Here is a 17,696-nt window from a genome sequence, read left to right on the forward strand (position 1 = left end):
TGAATCCGAGAGCCCTGAGAAATTGAAAATAAAAGCGTAATTAAGAGGACTCACAACTTTGTATAACAACTTTTTTAAAAAAGTACTGGTTGAATTTATTTTAAAAATATATATATTTGAAACGAATTTTATTAGTATGTTTGAATTTATTTTCAAAAAATTATTTAAAATAGACCAATCATAATCCTAACCTACTACATGAGAGCGGTAAAGAAAGTTATAAGAAAGTTAATAAAAGAAGACTCAAATGAAAAAGAAAAATGTTTCTTTAATAATTTTTTTATACCATGTTAAGAACGTATGTGATTCGTCTGTTTTAAATATTTTTTTTTAAAAAAAATTTAAACTGATTAGTAAAATAATGACACATAGCCGTTGTCAAAAAATTATTATAAAAAATTTATTAATATATCAAAGTCCAATAAAAAAATAGATCGAAATTGCAAAAGTGGTTAGTTGTGAAGTTTCTATACCAATTGTAGTATTTCTGTCAAGGCTTCACTTTAGTTTCACAAATTTATTATTGATACTATTTCAACAATAGTAAGATATATTGTCCGTTTGGTCAAACTCTTACAAATTTATTTTTTAAACTTCAAAAGTCTTGTTATCAAGGAAAATATTATATACAATCATAATTCATGACCTTAAAATAACAACAACAAAAATCTTATAATAATTCACGCTGGGAAAGTGAAAAACTACATAATCATAATGATATGGTTGAAAGATAGCGAGATAAGATAACTTTAGAATGAAAGTGATACTGCAAAACATGTAAATATCTATTGAAGTTAACTTCAATTAAAAAACTAACATCCAAACTGAGATGACCTAAACAAATATTCCTAATATTGTGACAACAGGATGAATCAAGAATCAGATAAATAATCAGGTAGGAGCTGATTGACTAGGGTTTTATAGGTATCATAAAGAAGACGATCTTTGGCCCCAGTTCGATGAACCTCATTGTGTTTGCAGAAATATTTAAGATGCTCAAGTGTGCAGTAACCAAGCATCTGACCAAGCAGTAAGAACAACCAATTAATCTCCTTTTTGTTTGGCGCAATTACAGGTCTGGTGCTGCTTTCTCGTTCGCAAAGGGGGCATTTTGGACACACTGGACTCATCCAAACCCGTGGAGCTCTTTTATGCCACTTATTCTTCTCTTTCCTAAAGAATTCGCATAGGCCATCAAGTTTCTCTTCTAGATTCAGACCCAATTCGAACTCATGCTCGCACCTCTTGCAGTACACTTTTCCTATGATCGTGTCCACATTATTCTCCAATAGATATTGTTGGCTATGAACGGTGGCGCGTTGATTCTTGGCCCAAGGAAACGGTGCAGTAATCGCTTTGCTCGTTTCTTTGCCCCGCGAAATGCGACGAGAACTACCCAAAGAGCGTCTATTTTTGGGTGCTTTAGCAGGCGCCTTTGGAGAGTTGACGCTGTGGTGAGAAGAGACCGACGCTGACGAAGGGTTAGGGTTAAGGTTAGAACAATACTCTTGTATTTCCATGAGAGATAGGTTTGTTTGAAAAGGGCTTACGAGAGGAAGGAAAGAGGTGGGAGTTTCCTTTGAACTCCCACATCGGAGGGAGAGGGTGAGATCTAGTTCTTTTTCTTCTGATTCCATTGATTGTAAAGCAAAATAGGATTTGGTAAAAGATGAAAATCTATATACATATATATATACAATTGGTTAGCGGTATACTAAGAAGATGATGAAGATATATACATCTACTGTACCTTTCTTTTACGTGTTGGGTTGTTCAAACATTGGAAGTTCGATGTTCGAAATCTGTGATAGAAACTCTATTCTTAAACTTCAAAAAAATAATAGACTAGGTAGTTAATATTCGGAAATCTGAATATCAAAACCAACTCCGATATGTATTACTTTTAACCGTTTTCACCTACAAGTCATGCAACTCTTATCTTTCTCTCTTCTGTTTTTATTCTTTTAATTTTTTTAAATTATTAAAGACGTTGGAGAGGAGGCAATAACACTTGTTTAAAGAATTAAAATTATCTCAACAAACTATATATATACAGAAACCAATTTTTTATGATTTTTAACACATAAACTTTTGTTATTTTACCAACTTAAAAAGACAATTAACGTCTTTTTCTCTGATTAACATACGTTTATTTTTTTAAATATTTTACCAAATGTTAAAATAGCAATTAACTAACCAACAAATGAGTCTCTCGAAATATATTGATGCTTCGATTTTCATGAATTTGAAGATCAATAAATGTTTGTTCTTTGATCACCTAAAAAAATAATTAAGATCTATTTTCTAACCAACATATATCAATCACGGAATTTTATTTATGATTTCAATCATTTTTAACCATTATTATTTTAATACGTTGGTGTCATGAAAAAAAAATCAATAGATATCATTTTAACTTTTCATCAATAAAGTATTATTTTTATTTATTTATAATATTATGATACTACATATATTGATGGAACGTTTACCTGAAACTAGAAAATAAATATAACATGTATATATATAATCCACATACAAAAACAAATGTATAGAAGGTAAGAATTTGAGGGAGATTGCATTACTTTATTGAATGTGTGCAACTAAATATCCTAAGTTCATGTGAGTAACTTTATATATCCAAAAGACTTTGATATGAGAAGTGCTGGTATTATATTAACTTAATACTTTTCTCAAAACTTGTTTAAGTCTTACTTATTGCAAGCAAACGTGTCTTATACTTAATTAAATGTACCTATAATTATCTATGTTACATGCATGTTTATAATTTCCGGATTATATAGATTTAACTTGCTCCAATAAGTCTCTGTGTTATGTTCTGATTCTGACTTCAATTTCAAATGAGAATTTTCAGGTTTATTTTAGCCTAATGTTGCTTGATCACTGTGCATAAAAAATTAAAATAGTTAATGTAATTCAACTTCTTAATTATAAGCTTAATTTCAAATAAGATAATCTTAAACATTACTATAAGTTTTAAAATTTCACATAATATTTCAAAGTTTATTAATATTTTGTTATCATATTAAAAATATAAAATAATGCATAACATGAGAAGACAACACCAAACTCTAAATAAAATTTAATTTCACGAAACATAAATCATTTATATTTATTATAAAAAAATATCTAATTAAATACATAAAAATAAAACGTAAAATTATTTATATTGTTCTTAAAAAATAAAAAATATATATATATTTAATTGAGTTGTTAATAATTTTTTGTGATTTATAGTATCAAAATATCTTGTACTTTTTAATTGAGTTGTTATTTTTCAATATGTCTACACTAACCGAGTAATTAGTTATTATCTTGTCAAGTCAATTTATTTTATTGTTACCAAATTTTATTTTATAAAGTTATACTTTTACGATATTATAATGTTATAATAGGATAATTTTCATATAATCTTATAACTTATAATTTCCATATAATCTTAATCTTATAAATTTATAATTTAAATTATAATACAAAAAATATATTAAATCATACTAACTTTTTTTTATCAAATATTACCTACAATCTGTTACCAATTAAACAAATGAATCGGAAACTTTCCTTCCAAGGTAGAAATATTATAAACAATACAAATATAAGGGGAGATGTTTAAGAATACTAACATTGATATAAATAATATTAATTAAATATTCTATATAAATTAGAAATAAAACAAATTTAAAATATATAAATTATTCTAAGCTAATTTTGTAAAAATAGAAATATATTTAAAATTCACACACACACACACACACTTTGGTTGGAAGCCAATGTTGTGTTTAATTTATTTTGATAATTAACAATTACTACTTTAGTTTGTATTTTTTTTAGGATATATGTTTTTTTATTTCAGTGAAATTTGTAACTGATAAATATTTATAATAAATAAATCATAATATAATTGAAAATTAAAAAGTGGAGAGTGATTAAATGTGAAAAATATTTACTTTGACCACAGTAAGCATGTTGGTTTCAGAATTTCATCATTCAACAAGCATTCCGTGAAGGGAGAATTCAGAATTAGGAGAAAATTAATGCATATCAAATGATTCATGATTTAAATTTAAAATTTAATTTAATAACTAGTTTTAAAATAATTACGAACTATCTCAAACATTTTTATCTTTATCTATATATTTGATTTTCTTAAACGTTGGACTTTTTAATATGAAAAATGTCATAGAAATACTAAAAGGTTTTCTCTTCAATATTGAGAATTAAACACAGATTCTCTATTGCATAAATAAATCATGTAAAATTGGAACACAAACAATGCCAAGCCATTCTTTCAAATTCATTATTTCATAGTTTGAAATAACCCATTATACATAAAATAATATTTAAATTTTAAGAAGGCTAATAATTTTAAATAACGTAATATATACAAATTAAATTATGTATAGATTAATAGAATTTAAACAAAAAAAGTATAAACATACGCTTTTAATATTAATTTATAATTTTAGTTAATTTAAACTTAAATTTTACAAAATAATTTAAATTTAATTAACTCGTTCAATCACAATTCTCAAAGTTTTGATGAACAATGCCAACAAAATTGTCATAAAGAAAACAAAATATTTGGGCCTTGTAGTAGTCTAGCCCAAGAATGGTCAACACGAACCCGAGCCCGAGCCCAGTGGTCCAAATTAAAAGTTAGGGTTTCGAGCTCTTTACATACAAAGAAAACCCAGATTTTTTCCTTTTCGTCGTAGGACTGTGAGGGAGGGAGCGAGAGTGTGATAATCGTTTGTTGCCTTCTCTCAGAAATGGTTACGTTCAGGGTGTGTATAATTCTCACTACTTAGTGTTCGATCTCGTATAACTCGGATAAAGATTTTCATCGTGTAATGTTTGTTTGTTTTTTGCAGTTTCACCAGTACCAGGTCGTTGGGAGGGCTCTCCCAACGGAAGCAGATCAGCACCCAAAGATTTACCGCATGAAACTTTGGGCCACCAACGAGGTTCGGGCAAAATCCAAGTTCTGGTAAACACATTCTTCTTTTCAATCATTCGTTTTAATTTCTGAGATCCTTGTTGCAATATTCTCCTCTCGCTCGATGTGTACTGGTTTAGTTAGTTTCGGACAATCGGAGTTAGTTGACCCCGTTTCTGATTCTTTTGTTTGTTTAGATTTGAAGTTTTTTTATGTTTTTATTTTTTCTACTGATTAGGTACTTCTTGAGGAAGCTGAAGAAGGTCAAGAAGAGCAATGGTCAAATGCTCGCTATCAATGAGGTACTATCTCTCTTGAGACATTCTTTTTTAACTTTTGAATTCACATTATGCAGATGATCAAGTTTTTCGAGTTCTTGAAAATAATGATATAATGTCACGATTTCATGGAAAATTTAGTGGTAAACGTGTTTGTTATCTTATTCAACATATAATTTTGCGTTCTAGTTATTGTTAGTATTATTTGCTAGTTTGGATGGTGGTTAATGGTATCAGGCCAACTTGTTCTATGGTTTTTTCCGTGATGTTTGTACGAATATTGTTATTGTCTGATGGAATGTGTTGAGAGAGCTAATTGAGTTATTGGCTTGGATAGTTGCTACTAGTATTTCATGTTGGTAACATCTTTGCGCATAATTAGAATAAAGGATAACTCCTCTTATACCAAGTAAAATGTATAAGCATAGCTTAATTTTCCTTTGAAAGATTGTTTTTATCACAAAGACGGAATTTCTTTATTTTCCACGTATGCAGTGTATCATGGAGGGATTGAGCTGTATTCTTTGTATTTAATTTTTTAAAATGAATTACTTCAAAAAGTATTTGTTGCTATGGTTTTTTATTTTACTTTTACAACGGATATTTTTGCATTTAGTTTACTTCTTAAGTGTTGAGTCTTTGTTGCTTACATATTCGGATTTGTTTTATTGATTCTGGCTTAGCTCAAGAGTATCTGTTAAACACAACTACATTCAAGTTTGCTTTTGCCCAAAGTATCTTTCCGTTTAGGGAAACCTTTACTACCTGAAATCGGCTTTCAAAGTAACTGTTTAAATAAAGTAACCTTCAGTGGATGTTTTTTCTGTTTGAAATACTTTCAGTGATGCTGTTTTCTTGTGCACTGCCCTGTATAGTTCAATCAATCCATAATGATTATACAGAAGTTCCGTAATGTTTAGTTTAGATGCTTGTTTTGCTTTTTCAATAACCTGATAAGTTAGTTTTTATTGAAATTTATTTTTGGACGTCATTTGGGGTTGTTATGTTATTATATTCATAGTGTTTATGCAGAATTCTCATGATGTTTTTGGCGGACGCTTTTCCTGCTCTATTAATAATTCGTTGATCTATTGTTGTCGTTACATTTATTAATGGGCATCCTTTTGTTTTTTTAAATCAAAGTTGCCTTTGGATTTATTATTTATAACATCTACTTTGTTTAAAATACATTTTGTATCGCCTGATTTCTGTTGTAATATTGTTTTGAACCTTTAGCCTTCTTAATATTTTGTTGTGCAGATTTTTGAGAAGAACCCAACCAAGATTAAGAACTATGGGATATGGTTGAGGTATCAAAGTAGAACCGGTTATCACAACATGTACAAGGAGTACCGTGACACCACTCTAAATGGTGCAGTTGAGCAGATGTACAATGAGATGGCATCTCGTCACAGGGTGAGGTGCCCATGCATCCAAATTATTAAGACCGCTACCATCCCGGCTAAGCTTTGCAAGAGGGAGAGCACCAAGCAATTCCACAACTCCAAAATCAAGTTTCCATTAGTTTTCAAGAAAATCAGGCCACCATCCAGGAAGCTCAAGACCACATACAAGGCCAAAAAGCCAAACTTGTTTATGTAATAATATCTGTTTAGTCTTTTGGCTGATCAAAGATAATTCAAGATTTAGTTTATCAAAATTTAAAATTCTTTTTGATCAGTAAGGGATTCTTAGTTCGACTTCAATTTATAACGAGTATTTTATGGACCATGTTTGTTTAAAGGAGATGAATGTTTGAAATCTTAACGTGATATTAAACTGTGATATTTATTCTTATTTAATACAATAATGTAGAAGTTCCAACTTAAACTTTAACCATATTAGTAAACATTATTTGTGTTTAAGTGTATGCTAGTTAATATTGTATTGCATAGATATAGTGGTTATATTAAAATGTAAAGTGTATATCAGTGGTGATGTATTGTGATTAATGTACTATGATCGTCTGTCGACAATAGGAATAACTAAAAATAAAACTCACAACAAAAGAAAGTGACACATAAGACCAACACATGTTTTGTTGCAATAACTTTTAAAGTGTAAAGAAATTTAGAAATCTTTTTTTGACTAAATCTTAAGGAAGATCGTTATTTTAATTTAATATTCTGAGTTTTAATTGATTACAGCACATATCGCTTAATATTAATTTTTTATCCATAAATAGTACACAATTGTTATAGATACAACAAATATTATAAATAGTAATAAAGTTTATCACGGAATGTGTAACCCAACCCTTTCAACTCATTGCATTTAGAGTTTTAGGGTGTGTTCGGTTGAAGGGAATTCACTGTAAGGAGCTGAAGGTGTTCGTTTGCAACGATTGTCGAAGACGAAAAACGATGGATTTGCAGGAAAGCACGGTTCGATCCATCTTCGCATTACTGAGATGATTTGCGCGGATTGTGATCACATTTACACATTTGCCCTAAGCCATTTCCATAATACCGTATACATGTGTAATCGGTTACGCAAACGCGTAACCGGTTACAGGGCTATAATTTCCAAAGCAACATGTGTAATCGGTAACCGGTTACAGGGAGATCATTTCCTTTTCCAAACTAACACCTCTTTATTTTATTTTTCAGTTTTTTGTATAATTATTTTAATATTATAATTTAAAAAGATCTACGTCTTAATAAAATTAGGTATATTATATTTTTTAATTTATTAAAAATAAGTTGATTATTTAATTTTTATAATTTTTAAACATTAATTTTATAAATTATTCATATTTTTTTTCTTTATAAACAATTTTACAATTAAATATAACATTTATAAATAACATTTTATATTACTTTTATGCCTAGGGGCATTTTGGTAATCTTTAATTTCTACCAATTAAACTAATTTTTAAAATCTATCACATCAATCAAATCCTACACTAATTCTCACAAACTTTACTTCCAAATCCACTCTCAATTACCCACAAATTCACTCAAAAAAACAACTAAAAATTACCTTCAAATCCATTCAAATCATCTCCCCAAATCATCTCCCCTAAATCTACCCAAAAGAACACAACCTTAAATACTTCTATATTTATTTTTTGTAAGTGCTTATACAATATTCACCTAAATCAAGATGTTTTATAAAATTTAGACTCAAAAAAAAATTAAAATACTTTTGGATTATACAAGTTTATTAAATCAATGCTCAAAAGAAAAAGTTATGATTAAACTACCTTGAAAAAGCATTTACGCATATAATACTTATTTTTTATACCTCTTAAGTTTATATTCTAAAATAAAAAAATATATAATAACTTTCTTGGTTTTAAAAAAATAAATTTATGATTTTCTTTCATAGTTCTTTAATTATTCATCCACTACAAAAAAATATAGCAACTTTCTTGTTTTACGAGTTTGAGTCTCATATAGACCATTCAATTCAAAATTTTCCAATTTCCCAGACACTTAAGATAAAAGGATCTTAAGAAATTTTTACCACAACTTTAATTTATTTCCTTAATCCTATTCGATCGTTTTTGCTAATGAAACTGTTAACTTATTTGTTTTCCTACCAAAACATGTCTCGGATACTGGCCTACAAAAGTTCAAGCAAACTATTGAGTAGCCATGAACATGTGCAGGACAGAATAACAAACATGCACAGAACAAGCATACGCAGAAGATAAACATCACATTAACGTTCTATTCCAAAGCACGCCACAAAGACATCCTTATTAAACTAGATACCTAGTTTTTCATTTTTCCTAGTAGAACCAGGTTGGTACACAGAAACATAAAACAGAAAAGTAGTTATGGAGCCCCAGATAAAGGTACCATGACTAGATTATCAGAAGGGAAGAAATGGCAAACAGGGGAGGTTCCAGGTTCAACTTTGAGAACACGAAAGGACACGTGATCTCGGTCCCACTTAGAGGTGTCCATGTGGCAAATAGCTGCAGCTTGAACTCTTCCTCCATTTTCACCCTTCACCAACACCTCGTAGAGACGGGTGTCACTCTGCTGACTGTGGCAGTAAAAAACTGCATAAGGGTAAGGCATAGGGTGACACCCTATAACGTTTGGAACCGAAATCACTTTCACTTCTGATACGGTATAGTTCTGTAAAACAGCTGTTGAGTTTGTGAGATGGACAGTGGTCAGAACTTTGAACTGTGTGTTTGAACCAAACAGATAGTGTGCAAAATCAAACAAGGACTCCAAAGATGTGGCACAGAACTTGGTTTCTCCTTCCATGTTTTCGAATTCGCATTGTTTGAGTGTATACTTCATAGCCTTGGCTTGGGGTGAGTGTTTTGGGATGGAGAAGAATTTCAGAAGGTATGGTAGGTGTTTTGAGGAGAAGGGAACCTTGTCAGTTTCTTCTCTGGTTAGAAATTTTGGAGACTTTGAAGAGTTTTTCTTGGAAAAGTAGATGGGCATGATTTTCCCAACCTTCAAATCATCTGGGGTGAAAAACACATTCAGTTCAGGGGCCATGTGTTTGTGATTATCACTTTCAATGATCTTTTCGCTTTTATATTTCTTCCCCTTCTCCTTCTTCTTGTCGTCATCATCGTCGTCGTCATCATTTTCATCCTCGCCCTCATCATGGACATGCTTCTTCTTCTTCTTCAAGCTTATATCAGCGCCTTCAAGCTGAATAATGCTGTCGAGTACAAGACCCTCTGTTGCAAACTTCTGCAAATTATAGGATGCTTCCTTCAGTTCAATTTCTCTGCTTGATGTTGTGGATATCTTTCTAGCTCCACCCTCTTGCAGAATCTGCAACGTCAACCAAGAAGACAAAGAAAGTTTAATAATCGAAGTAGACCATGCAAAAAATTTCTGTAAAGTCAATCGCTGTCAGATCAACAACACGATGATAAAAATTAACTAACGAAGCAAAATCGTTTCAAGCAAAGGAAAAAAAGCAAAAGACAAAAGAACATTTTCAAGAACCAGAGGAAGAAAAGCCAAGTTGTAAGATCTGTCTATGGAAGTCAACAGAGATATGGCTTAGTTTATTTGAATAGCACAACTGGATCTTACCAAAAAGATGAGTAGGGTGCATAGGATGAAGCTCCAAGAAGCAAATCCAAGTCTCATCTTTTCTTTTCCTTGAAATTTCTGGTTCTTCTTCTTTCAAGCTTGTATGAGAAAAGGAGCAGAGACCATTCAAGATATTGGGTTATAGGAAAACATGAAAGCTCGCAAATCAATATTCAGAACCTTCTGGTGTCACAGTTTTCTGCACTTTATGGAGCTGCTTTGGTGGTATATCTTCCTATTTTATATTTTACATGAATTAATGGTAAGGTGATATATTTTTATATTTATTTGAAAGTTAATATAAGATAAAATAGTTATAGAAAATAATTTTTTATATTTTTAAAGATTAAAAAATATAAAAAGATATGAAAAATGATTTAAATAAATATAAAAATTTTATTAATGTTGTTAAATAGGTTGAAATTAATGATTTAATTCAATTTATTAAATTTATTATGGGTTTGAGTTGGATTAAATAAAAAAATTTAATATTAGTGAATTTTAAATTTGATTTACTATTTTTCAAGTTTAATTCGCGGTGAATTGAATTATTTCATCACTTTACCTCATTTTGTTTTTTAATTGATTTTTTATATTTTAGAGTTTAAAATAATTTTGGAATATATTTTGATTTTATTGTTTTTCTTATTTTAAATAAATTTTTGAATTTAACGTGATATATTTATTGAAATTATTTAGATTTGAATTAGAAAGTTATTATTATTTATTTAGAATTTAAAAAAAATTATCACTAATAAATCATGAATGAGTGAATTAACTTGTTTAATCTGCCAATCATAATGTGTTAAATCAAGTTCTAATTTTTTCAACTCGTTAATAATAAGTGAGTCGGATTGGTTCGATAAACCATTTTGACAACACTAAATATTTGTACTGTCAAAATATCATTTTTCTTTTAAATAAAAAAAAGTTTTTCTTAAGCATTTTTTAAACATAATTTAATGTTTGATTATATAGTAAATTAAGAAAGAATATGAATTTATTCTAAGTTAAATCAAATTTATTATATGTAAGAATTATACAAGACGGTTTCTTATCATTTTCACTATTCATTTTTTAAAATACAATAATTTTATTAAATGACTATCTTTATACATTATATTTGAAGAATACAAAGAATAACGAAAAATACATTTATATATATGAAATGTATTTTTGTTATGGATTTTGGCCATTTTTAAGTAATTATAAAATGTAGGAACTCGGTTAACATTATATGGAAGAAAATTTTGAATAAAGCGTTCATTAGTCCCGAAATTATGCCTGTTCAGAAAGAAAAAAAAATCAAACTGGAGTTAAGTTTTATACGAAATTTAAATCCTGGGAATAAAAGCACATGATGAAGAAATAATATTATTGGGGTAATATATAATATATACAGTGTCGGTGACGTCTAATTTATTTATTATTCTCACTCAAATACACATAAATAAAGAATATAAAATTTATACATAGACTATAAACTATTCTCGTTTATTTCATTCAAATTTTATTATTTTAAATTTCATTTTCTTATACTTTTTGGTTAGAAGGTATGGTACGAGGATCATATGTTTCATTTTTAGTTAATAAGACTATCTGTTGGATGACTGTTTTATTTTTATTTTTTGTCAGTAATTATTCTTTAATGATGCTGTGTGAAGATCTATGAAAACAACTTATTTATTTATTTATTTTATATTAATTTTTATTGGTCGATTAAAGAAAAAGTTATTAAAAAAGTTTCATTAAAATAAATAACATGTCTTAGATTTTTTTAATAAAATATTTTTGTAATTGAAATTTTCAATAAAATAATAATAAAATTTTATTCTAAACTATATAATTTTGTAATAATTTAGATTTTATTAAATAAAAAATTGAGATGTTTAGACAAAATCAATTATGTTAATTTTATATATAATTATTCAATATATAGATTAATATATATATATGTGTGTGTGTGTGTGTTTTTTTTTTTGTGTTCGTGCTTTTTAAAAGAATAATATTACATTTACTTTAAATAAAAATATATAATCATTTTATAAAGCTGGTCAACTAAGTCTACCAACCTACCATCCAAATTAATTACCATTCAAACCGTAAGTTAAAATATTCAAATAAACAATGATCTCATACAATTTAAGAGACAGCTTGTATATAGTTTGATCAAATTAATTTTGTAAGCAATGATCACGTCTAATGGTAGACTCAAATCTATTTTAATTGCTCTAATAATAATATCATTAGGTTAACTATCATGTTAATTAAATACATTATCACCTTTCTTCTTTGTCAAACATACATGTAACTCACCTAAGTCATCTCATTAAAATTAATAAGAGATATTAATTGCACGCACCGTATACACAATTTTATACAAACTTAATTACATACAGCAAATAAATTATGGTATAGTGATGCAAGGAAAGAAAAGTATGTCGTACAAAAGGTGTTCTTAATGTTTGTACACATACTAATGATTTATCTGATTAGTTGAGAATAAATAAAAGGAAGAGTGAAGATGAAATTAACTTTTATTATTTGATAATAAATAAGGGAGTCAGAATAATTTTTAAAAATATGAAATTCGTGGTATTATTATTTTTATATATTGTTTAGTTACTTTTAGTCGTATTTTTTTTTAATTAAGTATTTTCAGTTTTAATTTTTTGTCAACCGTTTTTTTTAAAGTGGAATGAAAAGAGGCAAATGAATAAAAAATATGATAATATTATTTTTCTTTACTCGTTCTTCGTTTTAATTTAATTATATATTTCTCTATTTTTATGTGTGTTGAGTTCTTGCCACGCTTATCTTGACTCGTATAAACAAATCATGTTGGTTCAACATTTCAAGTCTAATTATATATAATATATATATATATATATATATAATATATATATATATATATATATATAATATATATATATATTGTTTGACCAAACTCCATATTTCTTATGACTTAAAAACCCTATTGAGTTGCATGAACTTCAAACACTAGTAATAACAAATGACGTTGAATCAAGGGATTTTATTAAAAACAAATATATTGAATAAAGATAACAAAATTGTTCTAACTCTCATACAATGAAAATATTATAACTTCTTACTTTCATCACCTACTAAATTATCATGATATTTATTAACATAGATGTTTCTAACTAGAAAAAAAAAAAAAAAAATATATATATATATATATATATATATATATATATATATAAAACAATCTATAGATTTATTTTGTTTTCATGTGTTTCTTTATTTGTAGTAAAATTTTCTTTATTGCTAAGATGAAGTTATATATAGGTTTTATGTCCAGATAAATGTTGGAAGCTCCACATCAACTAGAGATAATGTCAAATTATAATATATAAGTGAGGTGCAAACCCCACCTTCGCCGGTTTTGTGGGGTTGAGTTAGACTTAAAATCACTTTCTAATATGGTACCAGAGTCATGGTTGTAGCCTATCCTAACGAGACCTATGTGGACATTTTGTTTCACCCATTGTTGGGTCACTATCAGACCACTAATTAATTCTACTATTGCGCTTGAGATGTCTATACCTCGACGGAGGTGTGTTGGAAGTCTCATATCGACTAGAGATAATAAAGTCAAATTATAATATATAAGTGAAGTTCAAATCTAACCACACATACCGGTTTTGTGAGGTTGAGTTAGGTTTAAAGTTCATTTCTTAACATGAACGACACTTTTAAAGTAAAATTGGTTTTGACTAAATTGGATGGAATCCCATTGTCTCGTTTGTGTCACAATCAAATATTTTGACTATGGAGAGTGTGATGTATAGTGGGAAACGAAGAACGTTGACGAAACTGTTGTTGCTGCGCCACTCAACTTTTTCTCAATGGCTGAAATTGAAATGCAAACTAATTGAAATGCACAAACACAGCATTATCATCGAATCTGCCAAACTATCTCGTTTTCAACCATTCTCATTTCTTCCAAAACCTTTTCTATAAACTCCTTTTGACCTTATCGTATCAAATTCACTCACGCCATTACCACAATATTTTCGTCAAACCCAAACTATTTTCTGCCTCTCATTTTCACCAGCATATGTTAAATCAAGCAAATGCTGCAGAACATGTGGAAAATGGGAAAACCTATACATACTGTATCAGATATTCAACCTTTCTTCCACTATATCAAATTTTTCAGAAAAAGCATCTACATCTTTATTCACCCCACGTTCTTTTTTTTTTTTATGCGATAAAAAAAATAGTATTTCTTTAGATATTAACTTAACACATAACAGATGGTTTCTTTTTATAAAAGAAATAAGTAGTATTTATTTTGAATGACTTCAACATCACTTATTTATTTAAAGAGAAGAAGTTGAAAGGAAGGCAAAGTTGGAGGGGTTATTTGCAAGATGTGTATGGAATTTGATTTAATATAGGCTTAATATCCTATATTAATATCCTATATTAATATCCTATATAAATTAGTCCATCGTTTAAAAAGTGCGTCAATTACGTCCTTACTTAATAAATTTTATATCAATAAAATCTCTTCCGTTAAATCCGTACAAACGACGTTAATAGGAGAGAGAGAAAAATAATTAACGCCGTTTGTACAGATTTAACGGAAGGGATTTCATTGATATAAATTTTATTAAGTAAGGACATAATTGACGCCCTTTTTAAAGGATGTATTAATTTTAAGTCTTTAATTTATGTGGTGAGGTAAAGAGTAAGGTGTTATTTAATTGGAGGAATTTATAATTTAAAGTGATGAAAACCCTTTTTTGAAAGAAGAAAAATAGAAGAAGTAGGGCACCTGATGCAGAAATATAGTTGACTTTGTGAAAAAGAAAAGTACAAGACAAGCATATATGCCAAATAGGTATGCCGTGCATGAACATGTGAAAGGGAACAAAACTAAGTGCTGCAACTACACTTTTATCCCATTTATTTATCACCATCACATTCATTTTCTTAGTTTGCACGTTTCAAGTTGACTTTTCAAATAAATCCATATGTTTTCTTTACTTTCTTTAATACAAAGGCTCGACTGAAAGTGACACTACAAAAATTATTACCGATTTATAATATATAAAGAAATATGCATTTCATTCTCACCTGAGTTTATTGTGTAATAGACAAAAAAAGCTCATTTTTTTATTAAAATTTAAAATTTATTTTATTTTTACTTACAAATTATTAGTGTTGTTAGAATGAGTTCAAATTCAAGAATCAACTAGACTTGTTACACGTTTAAATCAGATTAGATTAAAAAAATTACAACTTTTAATTTAGACAAAAAATAACCAGATGTTGATACAAACAAAGTCTCACAATCGAATAAAATAAGAGATGAACATGAGTTTATATACATATAAGATATCTCCATTAATAAGAAATCTTTTAAAATGTTACCAAAAGTAAAACAAAAAGGCTTTATAAAAGTGATAAACTCATTCATAAGTTTTAAATACTTTTATGATTTTAATTTATATATGAAGTTTAACATTTGTATTGTATTTAAATTAGATGAAAAGAGGTTAATTTCCAAAATTATTTTTCCTTAAGAAACTAATTTAAGTTATAGACACCAAAATAAGAATTTCTTAATAAAATTTTGATACTATTCTTCTGTTATAATTTCTAAAATATATTAAGTTTATATGGCACATGTGAACGAAATTGATATTTTTTTAAAATAAAAACTAAATTGATACAAAATAATATAAATAGGAACAAATTAAACAATTAAACCAATATATATTAACTTTGATATATTAAAAATATATTGATATATTTCTATAAATATTCACTAAAAAGTCTAATAGATAATTTAAAAAAAAAAAAACCTTTCTTGGAGTGGATTCAAATCTTTTTCATGTTATAGCTCACAACCCTTATATAAAATACCCATTGGGATGCCTCCCATTTTCACTACATTTATAAATTAAAGAAAAAAAACCAACTGATTGCTTTATGCCATGGGCTTGCACTGACAACAGCAAATTATAAATTATTTATAGAAAATTATATATATAAAAATAAATTGGTATGACTTTTGCACGTGTGTGGCGGTTGATTATGTGTCTCTAACTAATTGAATAATTTTGGTCAATAANGTATAACGTTGTAGGGACAGTTTTGTCTCTTTCATTCATTCAAAAGAGGACAATTAGAAAAGAGTATTTATGGGATGTGGGGTGATTATTAAATTTGACCCAACTCATACCAAAATGTAGGTGTGATAATCAGTTCATCCAACTACACACATAAAGCCTAAAAATTCAAATCAATTATGTTATAACACTTAGGTGAAGTTAATATATATCAAAATTTATCGACAGTAAAAACTATATATCTGAATAAAAAAATACAAATATTTAAAGTCAATTTTTATAATTTTATAGTTTTACTATTTTATAAAACTATAAATGTATAAACTTATGAAATTATAATTTTTAAAATTTTAAAATCAAAAAATTAGAAAATTATGAAATTGTATAATTATGAAATAATAAATTAAATTTTTTTTTTTAGAAAAGGTGTGTCAAAAAGTTATAACAGAAAAATATATTCAAATTCTCTGTAATTAACCCTTAAGTCATATAAAATTATATATTAGATTTTGACAAAAATTCTGAGTTTAATTTTAGATTTTGACAAAATTCACATAGCCTTAGGAATCCAACTTAAGCTGAACTTAATGTATCATTGAAACAAACTAACAAATTTTTAGAAGATTGTAAAATAAAATATAGATTAAAATGGAGTTAAATTTGATTTAAAAGTGTAATTCTAAATCACCCATGGATGTACAAATAGAGGTTATCTTTTATTTTATTTCATTGTACTCTTAGTTCAATTTTATATGATTTAGTGAAATATCAACAGAGCAACATAAAGAGTCGAAACAATGTGATTGTTCCAATTAGTAATTTACATGGTGGAGTGCGACAAATTCTCATTCAAGATAAAAAGAATGAAAAATATCTTATATATATATATATTATATATATATATATATATATATATATATTAATAAACAATTTAATTTAAACAAAAACAAAACAAGGATAAATATATATCATCATCAACCTGAGTATGAGAAAAAGAACCATATTAAGTCTCATTCTCATACCCATATTAATGTTAATATATATTACTTAAAAAAACTATGGAATACAAAGTATGAACACCAGCACGGAACATATATGTATAGAGTTATTTCTGTTCTTATATTCAATTGAAAAAAATAATATCACTCAATTGAAAAAAATAATATTACTCATATATGTGGTTATATTCAGTCAATACGAAGATTCTCATTAAAACAAAGAGAAATTTAAACAATATTATTCTCAAAAACAGATTGCCATCTCTAAATATATATACATGATACATTTAAGGAACTATGTTATAATGTCATATTTTTTAATATTTGTTATTAATTGTTTT

General features: G+C 27.6%; 3 protein-coding genes across 3 annotated transcripts; 1 reads left to right on the forward strand and 2 right to left on the reverse strand.

Annotated features, from left to right (window-relative positions):
- Positions 1 to 872: 872 nt before the first annotated feature.
- On the reverse strand, positions 873 to 1,637 carry LOC148204290 (uncharacterized). The gene has a single exon (XM_088107546.1). It carries the CDS (start codon positions 1,635 to 1,637, stop codon positions 873 to 875), a length of 765 nt encoding a protein of 254 aa, XP_087963672.1.
- Positions 1,638 to 4,668: 3,031 nt separating this feature from the next.
- Positions 4,669 to 7,017, forward strand: LOC148204291 (large ribosomal subunit protein eL20). The gene is made up of 4 exons (XM_088107453.1): positions 4,669 to 4,802; positions 4,890 to 5,005; positions 5,193 to 5,256; positions 6,493 to 7,017. Exons 1-4 carry the CDS (start codon positions 4,788 to 4,790, stop codon positions 6,832 to 6,834), a joined length of 537 nt encoding a protein of 178 aa, XP_087963579.1. The 5' UTR covers positions 4,669 to 4,787; the 3' UTR covers positions 6,835 to 7,017.
- Positions 7,018 to 8,876: 1,859 nt separating this feature from the next.
- Positions 8,877 to 10,470, reverse strand: LOC148204292 (BURP domain-containing protein BNM2A-like). The gene is made up of 2 exons (XM_088107454.1): positions 10,254 to 10,470; positions 8,877 to 9,986 (listed from the first exon to the last, which is right to left on the reverse strand). The coding sequence occupies exons 1-2, from the start codon at positions 10,308 to 10,310 to the stop codon at positions 9,015 to 9,017; spliced, it is 1,029 nt and encodes a 342-aa protein (XP_087963580.1). The 5' UTR covers positions 10,311 to 10,470; the 3' UTR covers positions 8,877 to 9,014.
- Positions 10,471 to 17,696: the final 7,226 nt, after the last annotated feature.

Source organism: Vigna umbellata, chromosome 2, assembly GCF_029865625.1.
Source record: "Vigna umbellata cultivar VRB3 chromosome 2, Vumbellata_1.0, whole genome shotgun sequence".
Taxonomy (NCBI): Eukaryota; Viridiplantae; Streptophyta; class Magnoliopsida; order Fabales; family Fabaceae; genus Vigna; species Vigna umbellata.